The 12,191-nt window shown below is 39.8% G+C and overlaps 1 protein-coding gene across 2 annotated transcripts in view; it reads right to left on the bottom strand.

Annotated features, from left to right (window-relative positions):
• The window catches only part of LOC149784058 (uncharacterized), an 80,633-nt gene that overhangs the window by 48,428 nt on the left and 20,014 nt on the right, over positions 1 to 12,191 (bottom strand). For both annotated transcript variants that reach the window (XM_089932155.1, XM_089932156.1), the window contains exons 7-8: positions 4,947 to 5,082; positions 234 to 450 (exon numbers count right to left, since the gene is read on the bottom strand). In XM_089932155.1, coding sequence (XP_089788281.1) covers positions 234 to 450; positions 4,947 to 5,082 — 353 coding nt within the window. The remainder of the gene's footprint in view (positions 1 to 233; positions 451 to 4,946; positions 5,083 to 12,191) is intronic.

Below are 12,191 nucleotides of genomic sequence, written 5' to 3'. Positions count from 1 at the left end.
TCTCACTCAATTATCCATTCCGTTAGGTCTAAAATATGTTTGTTCTAATAACATAACTGATGGTGACAGTTGTCTTGTTCTTCCCTATTGCCTTGTGCAACGTAAGATATAAAACAGCTCGTGTAAGATCATGATGACTTAGCAAACATCATCCAAGAATAGTTTATGAAGAAAATATTTGGATATAATGAATGTAAGAAGATACAGTAAATTGTTCTTATGATGCTATCTACCTTGGTAAATTCATTTTCAATCCTCAGCGGTAAATCAGTCGCTGTGCATACCAGGCTTGTATTTCTCTCAGAACAGTGTTTTGGGACATCGAAGTCAAACTTAAACTCAACTACCTTCTGATCCGTTTGACCACGATAGGCTTGAGTCGACCAGATAGAACCTTGATTCAAAAGCGTTCGGAAGCCTCCACTTTGTGCCTTGAATACAACAGTAAACCTGCAAAAATGTAACAGTGCAATTATTTAAGACCATCTCACTATGCCACAATTGTTTCAAGTCATTAAATTTGATTTGAATATGATATGGTTTTGCGATCCCTTTTTCAAAGTTGATTTTTAATATACAAATTGTCAAACTTGTCCGTCATCAATGGTATCTTAATTCTTCGATGTATTGTATTATCAAGCGATAATTAATCTTTATTATGCATAAATAAAAAAACGAGCTGTAAATTTCGAATTATACGCCTAAAAACAAAATCAGATTACAAATTCATCAGTGTAAACCATGCCTACGCATTTCTGTTTTCTCTCAGCGATACGGAATTTCTAAGATCAAGTGAAATTATCACATTTTAAAATAAAGTAAATCAAAATAATATTTATGATAAAATTACTTATTATTTATCAATTAAACGTGTACATACATCTACACAGATAGGGAGTTTAAATTATTTATATTTTCTTCGAATATATTAATAAATTTTTGAATAAAATGTCTAACAATGCCAATAGGTCGGGTATACTGTAACAGTGTGAATTTTGAAGATATCATCGTAACACATAACATAATGAATTTATCAGATGTCATTTTAACAAATAGTCATTTTAAGTTGATGTATGTGGGCTACATCTGTGGCATGTTTAAGTACTCTAGCATCTGAATCCATCTGGTGAGGACGTCTTAGATTGATAATGAGGTTACGTTTGATAACTATGTCATGCGAAACTGGATGAAATGGTAAGGTGTAGGTTTTGTTTATCGAAATGCCATGGGTTGAAATGTAGCAGAAACAGCGTTCATACTTCTTTAAATATTTGTCATACGTGGAAACCTTCCTGTGATCGGTATGTTCATCGATCTGGGGGAAAAATATGTAACATTTTCCAGTACGGCAGTGGCCTGTGTTAATAATGGCGGTTGAATGAACCAGATATCTGATTGGAGAAGTTATCCATCTCTGATGGATTTCCCAGGGAAAAATCTCGTGATTTATGAATGTCTTACACAGCAAAATTAGGCAGTCCAAACTTTCCCGCCAGGAGAAAGGTCATGGCTCCAGGGGGAAGTAGTAGCCTTATTAAACGTGGTCTAAGGGACCTGTACCTGTAACTCTTTGCGAGACACCTAAAGAGTGCTAATCTCGAAGCGCAGGGTACAAAGTACCGTGTCTTAATTTTATATATAATTTTCATTTATATCAGTCATAAGATATTTGTTTGAATTTATTTATCTTAAATGGTTTATGAATAATGAATGATAAGAATTGACTATTATTGTGTTTGCGTAACGCTTTATGGCGACGAATTGTTAGTAATCAATAGTGTATTTAAGCTCAGAAATGGAATTTGTTTGATCTAGTTGTTTTATAGGATATGAAGTCTTTGAACCTAAGAATCGGTTGTATTAAAATTGGTGGAGGAATGTGGAATATAAGGCTATTTACTGTCAACCATATGACTGCATGTGTCAAGTTAGTTATTAATAGTGTACACTGCAGGGTCTTCATTGTCATTAAACGAAGCAAACGACGATATTGATAATTTAGTGATGGTAACTAGTCTGTTGCAGAAATACATAATTTTCTTTTACTGTGTTCATTGTATATGGCCTGGAGCAACAGACGTTATTTGTCTGTTGTGAAAGTTGACATGATATTCTGAAGTCTAATTAAAGATGGAATGTTAGTTCCTTATCAGACGTAATGTAGGGCAAACTGTTAGTCCACATCTATTTAATGTATCAGAAAAATATATTCCACGTCGGATAGTAACGATTTTACGTTGGATATTAAGGATTCCACGTCGAACATAAAAGATGCCACGTGAGGTAGTAAGGATTTTATGTCTGATATTAAGGAGCCCACGGCTGAACGAAGAATGGATCAGGAGGTGGAATATGAGTGTTGCTGTATAAGTCGATTCGAACAAACAAGTAACTTTGATTCTAGTTAGTGGTCAGCAACCAGCTCATTTTATGCAGACATGCCGGAGAATTAAAGTTTGAAATGTTCACTTGATTCTTTTATGACATTTGTGGTATCCTAGTACACGGAACTGCTAAGTGCATTTTAGAAATTTGAATTTAAAATAAATTGTGGTAGAGGTGCAACCTACAATTGGTCTTGCACACTTTATATTTTTGTTTATCCAATTAATTAAATTAATACATTCTCTTTACGGAGGCTCATCTAGTTTAATTGTATAACTTTGCTAATATTTCCATTGTTTCCGTCCGTTAAATTATATATTTACATATATATTCGCTCGATCCGGTTTATATGACCGCGGTCGACCATTCCTTGGACATTGATAAGCATCAAAACGGAATCATCGCGCTGTTACTGGGGACCCTTAGTCCAGGATAGGACAATTTATTTGAGTGAAAGACTCTGAGCAACGATAGAACTATTCAAATATTGATAACTTCTGTAGTGCTGGTTAATCAATGTCGATTAAAGTGAGTAGAACGTTTTTCTGTGCATTTTATTTGCAAAGTGCAATCTTCCAGCCATTTTTAATATTGCGATAATAGCTTTGTAAGAGGTTCGGTCATGTACATGCAATATTATTCACGATGATTTAGTAGAAAAGATTCGTATACTGAATTTGTGAAATTCGGAGGCAAAGTTATCTTTGTATTCTTTTGCGATAATAGATGGGTAAGTCGCGAAGCAATACTTGCGCCTTGTGTTAGTGTGTCAACGTTACCTTGAATTTCAGGCTATGTACTGCCCGTTTTTCAGATTGTTTGTGCAAAGGATATTCTCGTATGTGTTCACAGGCATGGTTTTACCAGACGTAGGTAGTTACATGTAGGAGATAGTTTTTAGTGGACTAGTTGGTCTAGACTGAAGGTAGGGAAACCTAGACTGCGTTAAGCTACGTTTTATGTGATACTGTAAAAGTAGACCAAGATGGTGACATGCAAGAAATTAGACAAGGAATTTAAGTTTAGTTGGAAGGATAAGTTAGATTACGAATGGGCCCAGGTAGCTGAATTTGGGGAGCGAAGTGCAATATAACACAAGAAAGCGGCCTACCTAGAAAAAGAAAGACAAGCAGCAGAGAAGGAGAAAAAACTTAAGTTAGCAAGATTGAAATCCAAGAAAAGAGCCAGGGAACGTGAACATTCCTTATCAGTTGAGAGGTTAAAGACCGAAGCCGAATCCAGGAGGGGCGTAGACTCCACAGAACATTCAGGTCAAATAAAGAGATGATCCGAAAATAGGTGACAATCCAGATCACCATGCCCATGTTCGATGACAAGGACGATATCATCAACAACTTCTTGACGTATTTCGTAAAGGTTTAATTAGTGCATCAGATACATAGAGGCCAGGGAGTTATTAACCAATGGCCCATTGCTGACAAGATCCATTGCGCCTAAAGGAGGCTAACAACCAAATCAGATTATGCATAAAATGCTCCGTATCTATGCACAAGGAACTGCTAATTTCATCTAAAATTTTGAATTAATTTATTTTCTAGAAAATGTGCATCCTGCAATTGGTCTCGTACAGCATATATTTTTGTTTATCTAATTAATTGAATTGTTATAATCTGTATACGGGCGCTCGTCTCGTTCTGTTATATACCTCTGGTTATATCTACATTTAGTCTATCCATTAATTTTATAGTTTAATATTTGCTCCATCGGGCCATAACACCGCGGTCAATCATCCCACACACAGTGAAAACCACGTAAAAAATATAAACTCCACTATATATCTATCTATCTATCTATCTATCTATCTATCTATCTATCTATCTATCTATCTATATATATATATATATATATATATATATATATATATATATATATATATATATATATATATATATATATATATATATATATATATATATATATATATATATATATATATATATATATATATATATAATGGTACATAGAGAATCTTCCACAGATCTAGTAGTAGTTTTCGAATCAACATGACAATTAATTAGAGGCATGCTTTTTGTTTAATTCATTTTGAATACATAATCCCGAAAAGTTGCTTCGTTGTTGTTTTGGGCTTTAACGTCATTTTTCAGTGCATGAATAGGCAATACAAGGCAGCCAATATAGCCAGCTGAGGAAGAACTCACGAAAACCGAGTAGAGAACCACCGACCCACGGGAGGCTAGTAGCAAGCTTTCTCACATATCCACATTGGCCGAGCCCGAAACTCTAACCTGCGGCGACAGAAGTGAAATGGCAGTGATCGGTAAAGGCGGGCACTTTTTAGATCACTTGGCCAACCGGGGCCGTCTATGAATAATTCTTTATATGTTAAATTAGTTACAATACCGTTTCAGTTTCAATATTAAGATTATGTCAAGCACTAGGCAATTATTTTCCCAACTACAATGTGAATTATACAGAAATATCGTAAACGCTTATAGTAAGGCATGAAAATATCGAACACTGTATGTATATTTGACAATTTATGAATGTGTGCGAGTAAAAAGGACAGAAAAAGAAGTTACCAGTCACCATCTTCCAAGTTTATATAGAATTGTTTTTCTGTTACAATGCATTTGGCGATATCCTTGTTTGGAACTGTATACGAGAGACCACTGCAGGTGTATTGCTTTGAAAAGGCCACATCACGTATTGCACCACCTAATGGGAGATACAATCAAAAGTAACTCACCATAATCTGGGAACCACAAGAGTATGACTTTGACATAATGCATATATTACCATAATCTGGTAACTACATGAGTATGACTCTGGACATACTAGATCTATCACCATAAGCTTGGTACTAAACGAATGTGATGCTCGACACAGATGGCTAGTACACATATCAACCTCAACAAGCAGTGATGTAAATTACTTCTTTTGTATTAGAATAATTAGAACGTTTATGCTAGGCTTGCGCCATTTCAACATATATAGGATAGCTAGCAGACATAAATTTCTAAAGTTTCGCTCCCAACTCAGACAAATAGTACACAAATTGGTTGCTTTTCCTTACTAGTCCGCCCGTCCTCGCCTCTACCCACCATGACCATTTAACCCCTACGCGAGAGTTGTGTGTGATTCACTTTGAATTTTATTTGTTCACATAGAGAAACAGACAGTTGAAACGAGCGATTTATTCAAGACTAAAGTGGGGGTCCGTAGGGCAAAACCCGGCCTTTTGTACTACTTCACGTTTACAGGGATTGTAGAAACGACGACAATTAATCGCGCAGAGAGAGAGAGAGAGAGAGAGAGATTGACTCCTAGAATCGTAGCGGTGTTACAAATATTTGGTCCCGATAGGGTCAAAGTAGCCATTTTCCTCAGCGCTCATCTGGTTAAGCCGCTTAGTTGTGACAAGGACGGATCAGAAAAAATACTACTATGTGGATTCGCAGTGGTTCCCGCGTGATCCTGAACCGCAAAGAGAGCAGCTTAATTCTCAGAGGCATTGAAAAGATTCTGGAAACGCTGAAGAAATGCACCAATGCAGGATCGGAATGGATTCTTGGAATAAGTGGCCGGATCGAGGTCCATCTCTCTCCTTATCGCCCGTTTCTTGGATCCAGTTACATAGCCACACCAAAATGGGTCCCGCCCAGAGGTGGCGTTAGGAGTACGTGGGGCCTAGGGCCAACCATGACCGCGCGGAGCCAGAAGTTGACTTCGCAACTTTGCGTGCATTACGTGTGGCGTGTATCAGCGTTTCCAATTTACCGGAGAATATAGCTTGACAAACTCATAAGGACGACCTTAGGCCTGAAGTGTGGAGCCGCCTCAAGAGCGGAGCCTGGGGCGGTCTCCCCACTTGCCACCCCTCAATAGCCGTTCATGGTCCCACCAATGTCAGTTATCAAAGTAAAACTCTTTGACATATGTTGGTCGGAATCGGCAATTTTGTTGGTACTGTACCCGGTGAATGAAACTCAAGGCATGCCTCGAAAATACCGGATACACCTAGGTAAATTTGACTTTAGTGTTATTGAGTTTCCCGTGCAAATGACCAAAGTCTCATTGAAGAAATTTGAAAAACGTTACGCAGATGTCGCTGTTAATGTATTCACGTTTGACAAAGGTATGTATCTGCTAGCTCCATCTCCCCATATACATCAAAAAATAATTTAGATTGATGTGTTGCTGCTGGGTGATCAAGGATCTTAGTCGGCTGCTTCATCGGCACAGCAACTATCACAGTAAGAATTATACGTGCAGACGTTGCAGTCCCGGTTCCAAAAGTCCATGATCAAAGTCACGCCACTTGTGCATACAGAGGGGCCGCACACAACGCGTGTAATCTGTAGTTGAGAATTTATACCAACAAAAATCAAAATTCCTGTGGTACTTCATAACCTGCTTGGGTACAATCGCCAATTTGATCATTCAAGCAGTAGTGCATACATAAGACTCACCGATTAACGTGATCACAGCAACATAGAAAAATACATAATTTCGGCTGCGACAATTGCAACTCATTGCCTCGATTTACTTTGTGAACTCGTCCCTCGAGTAGTTAGTGAGCGATCTGACGACGAATAGTATCAAAATCACTCCTCGAGATTGTCCAACCAATTAGTACCTGATCTCGAGAAATGAGGTGTAGCCGTACGAGTACATGCACGACCAGAGCAAATTTGCCGAAACTTTGCTGCCACAGATTTGGGCGTTTTATTCATTGTTGTCACGTGAAGGTATTTCCGCCGCCGACTACGAACATGCAAACTAAGTTTGGTCTACATTCAAGTGCAAATTTTCTGTGACTAACACGATCTGTATCTGCGTACAATTCAGCATTTGCTTATTGAGCGAACAATTCGTTGTAGAATATCCATGACTAGTCACATATACGCTCGTGTCCGGGGACAATCCAGCTGACCCTAATAGTTGCATTATGTATCTAGATGAAAATATATTGCAAGGATGGACTATCATGCAGCTACTTCCGGTCGGTCGATTTCAATGGATCGATACTGCACAAATTAATCTCCAAAAAGGCGTACATCAGCGACACTTGCAGAATATTTAGATGGCAATGTCTAATCTACTTTGTATCGGCTGGCCACATCGGCAATGGTGAGCGCGCATTTGTAGGTGCGTGACTTACCTTGTCGATAGAACATAGAACCAACCTGCGAAATTTTTCTTGGCACAGGTAAATAAATTTTCCACAGCGCTTGTTTCGCTAACCATGCTAAGGCAATCCCCCATAAGTCACCTTCGGAGCACTGGCTGACTGTTCCATGGCGGCTTCACCTCTCCAATACCCAGGCGGACTGTAGTATATTTTGAATAATGTGCGGCCTTTGTGTCCAATTTGTAAACTGGTTTACTTTTGTATGCCTCCAAGTGGCCTCGGTCCACCACTAAAGGTGGATCCTCCAATGCAATATTGGCTTTCATAAATCCTTTGACAACCCATCGTGCGATTCATTCTCCCAAAGTAGGGTCCGTCGCATTCAGGTCAACTGAGATCTACATCGGCGCGCTGACGTGCACGGATATGATCAGATGCTTTGCTAAAACGATCATGTTGGTAACATGCAACATCAACGTGATTGATAGGTGTTTCTCTGGACTTTTGCATGGTTTTGACAATCGAGTCGTAGATGCAGGCGCGTGCCAGTCCCACAGTAATTCTAGCCAGGATATTTTCGCCCAGATATTTACTCCTCGGCGTTCCTGGTAATGTTGATAATGTAATCGGAATTTCGCCTCAGCCAGTGATTTTTCTTTTAAAACCATGGTTAACCGCAACTTCTTGGCTCCAAACCGAACACAAGTTCTTGTAACCGCTGCTCGTCCATTAGCTGTCTGAACTCGAGTTCAACTTCTGGTACGACGTCTCACGCAATATGAAGACATGATTGTATTATAACGACATACAATTATTCAATGACATTTCGCAGATGCGTTTGAAGGTAAAAGGAGCGGCAAAGACTTTTCCGCACAAGCAACACCTAAACAGGCGAACAATGGTGACAAAACCGTGTTTCCAAGCTCAGTTCATGCGCTAATTATTGGCCTCGCCTGGTCAGGAAAAACACAACTGTTGTTGAATATGGTTGTACGATGGCTAACCTAAGACTTGTTGTCCGTGATTGCGCCATTGGCTTATGGCCGATGATCAGCCGTGTTATAATGTGCTTAAAGATGTTCAAAAAGAGTTGGGTAACAAAGGTTATTAACAAGTGGTAACAATTCTTACGTCTATTTCTTTTCCACCATTGACGACACCCTATCATTGGCCATTTGGATGACAACAAAAACAACCTGGTGGTGTACCACGATGTGTGGCTCGAGAATCAAGTCAATCCTGCACAAATATTTTTACGAGGCCAGCACAAAAACACGGACGTAATTCATTTGACCCAACGATACTCCCATGTGCCCAAAGTGATCCGTGACACCTGTAACATTTTGATGATATGTCGTGTCATTGGAGCGTATGGCCTTGGAAACATCTATTGGATTTGGTGTGCCGCCGACCATTCAGACCTTAAATTACAAAGGCCACCAGTGCAGCCGTATAACATGTGGCACCACTAACTGGAAGAGAACCAACTCTGGGTCACTTGGTAAAATAGCCAAACGCATCAAGGATATCAAAAAGACGATCAACTACAGAGACTATCGCGATATTGCCAAGGGATATTAAGCAAGTCAAAGAAGACGCTAAAGAATTTGGAGAGGCCAGGGTTATACCCATGCGTGAGGCTCGGGCTATACCCATGCGCGAGGATGTGAGAGAGGCACTTACCAAATTACAAGATGTACCACCCGACTACAAGTCAGAGCTGTCAACACCACCATCATTTTTGTAATGAACTAGCTCGCAGATGTTGTTTGAAAATCATATGCGTGTTGCTCTTTGCAGACTCCCGACTGGAAAGAGTACATAATAAAATACTAACAATGACACATTGTAAAAGAATTCATAGAGAATGTCCTAAAATGGTATTCAGGGAGATTACTGGAAAGAAATAAGTTACTGGAGCTCGGTGGGCTGAATTTCTTCAAACGAATAATGCATTCACAGGAGGAAAACATGAATAAGGTGAAGAGATATATAGAGAACGTGTACAAATGCGAGCACAACTATCATTATCACAACTATATTTGCCACGACAAAGTTCTGGGGCTCGTACTGCTCCTCGACCAATTTCTGCACATAGAAAAGAAGAACTTGAACAGGAGCATGCATCTGCACCTACACCTGCATAAAAGCATTTTAACATGTGGTTAATGAAACAAAATATCCCTCAATTTCGCTCACTGGACGTGGCTGATCAAACAAGTACATAAATGGCGTCAACAAGAACTGTCTAAACTCCATGGCCAGCAGGATGTATAACCCCAAACGGAAAACGGTCTAGCTCAATATCAAACAGCCGAATTACCTATGAAAATTCCTCTGAGATGGACGAAAAAGTGGTTAAAACCACTAACCTATCAACAACTTATCGCACCTGCAACTCCACCCACATCTGTAACTTAAGTTTCCAAACTAGTATATCCACAAGCAAATAAATGACAGGGCCTTGCTGTGCTTGCACCCCGTGGACGGTGTGACCCTAACAACCATGGGTCAATTGTAAATACTTATGGGATCAGTTTGTGCGTGCAACAATCCCCTAAGTCATTAATGAGGCTACGTCTAATGGATAGAGTCAAATATCGCGCGTTGATGCATTAACTTGTTGAAGATAATCATGATGTATACGACGAACGAGGTTCATTAACCGATGGGTTCTGAAATGATCGAAACGGTGTGTGTTGAGACGTTTCACGTCTTGCGTAATCAATGTTGCAATGCAACAGATGACTGTAAATGCAGTCCAAAGCGTTACCTCATACACTAAACCATAATTCACTGTGAGTTTGTCTGTACCTGTGACTGCTGGGGACACACGCACACTTGAGATCGCACTAGCTTCGGTTCGAGTATATTACAGTTAGCTCGATATTCGATCCCAACCCTTTGGAGACCTGCCTGCGAACAATTCATTTTTGTTTTTAAAAGACAGTTGCCTGAACTGGCATACTATCAATGAAGAATTCGATGAAGCATTTCGGTGGTGACTGGAAAAACTCTAAGATTTCCATGCGAGCTAGTCCACACTCATTACTGTTATTGCCATCAAATCTCAATTGTATGTGGTGGTTACTGCATAGTCATCCATAAGGACAGTGTTTGGTTGGCCTGGCCACATCCTAGAGGATAAACGATTTTTTGCGCGAGGGATATCATATCGCATCTGACATTGTAAGAATTAGTTCAACAACGAGGGTGCATTTAACTTGTGACGCTGACAGTGGCAGTTCCGAAAGCAAGTCCGATACGGCAGATTTAGTTACATTATGTTTGGGGTTTCACCCTCCATGGAACCAGGTGACTTGATATCGATTACGCCCACATCACCTGTATATGTCATGAGAAAATACTCGGCTGACACATATTCATGTTGCCCTGATTGGTCAAGACGAGCACGTGTTGGATATGAGAGGTAAAACGTCGACGATACAACTGTACATTAGAGATCGTCCTGACAATTAATAACAATGACGGTCGTGCGTGGGCATGTGATCCCAATTAGAATAGTCAACGCGAGACAACCCGTGAATACGACCTATTACGGAACTGGGCTCGGCGATGCTGTTCGTGGATTATTTGCGAGTGCAATAAAAGCCCACACAGCCTACCATTGCGCGTTGTCATGAGAGTTGAGAATATTATTTAAAGTGACGATGTGGATGTATTGAAACAACTGGGTCTCTAGCAGTTCAGATGCTTCGAGATCGAATAAGGCAATTAGTAACACGAGCACCAAAGACGGCTCCAGTTACATCATCATCGAACGAATCAATTCCGCTTGAAGTATTAATGAAGTAATAAGGAAAATCAATAATGTATAAACCAGTTCAAAGTAGTGTTTGATAAAGCATTTGACGTGACAGCGCCTGTGTTATCGGATCAAAGCAAGAGATTTTCAGTATTACCCCTATCCAACCAGGGATACCAATCAAATGAAAACAGAATTGCAAGTACAAGACACCTGTGTTTTCCTTCTATGTGAAGCATTTTTGGAATTTGATTTAAAACTCATACTTGAGAACAATTCTAATTACAATGCTTATAGCTCAGTGGGATTTGGTAACAATGTAATTATAGAGTTGTTTAACAGTGCACGTTATTACATCGATGGAAACGAAATCGAATCCATTCTGGACAAAGCTGATGTCGGGGACAATTCTTGGACTAGCCCGATAGGGCACCGATTACACGAGAACCGATTGTCCAATCAAGATTTTTGTCAATGATGTAAGTGATCAAGCCAATGTGGTGCTACCGTCTCTTTAGCGAGAGGTTCTAACCCAAACTGGTTTTGCAGAGCGCCAATCACAACTCATTGGTGATTCGCTGAGGTTTTAGTGCGCAATTTCTCTCAGTCACATCTTTGGGTTTTGTAGATATGTTCACAAGGTGGTGTTTGGAGCTAAACGAACGGTGTGTTTCGATAGCAAAGCTTCACCGATGCAATTTATCGCTACTGCTGGCAAACTTGTATTAGACACATTAACACTGTGGATGCCTGTGTTATCCCCTTCAGTGAGTACAGATCTACGGTTGTTATCATTTCTGCAATCCGGAACCACGTCACTGTTGACATTTCTCGCACATACTACAGACGCACACACACCAACTGCTATCGGGGGACAGTTTACCTGGCAAATAATTACCCAGCATGGACTAACTGCACTAAAACTCG

This window comes from Sinohyriopsis cumingii, chromosome 14, assembly GCF_028554795.1.
Source record: "Sinohyriopsis cumingii isolate HCF-2022 chromosome 14, ASM2855479v2, whole genome shotgun sequence".
NCBI lineage: Eukaryota > Metazoa > Mollusca > Bivalvia > Unionida > Unionidae > Sinohyriopsis > Sinohyriopsis cumingii.
This window is presented reverse-complemented; position numbering and strand designations above follow the sequence as displayed.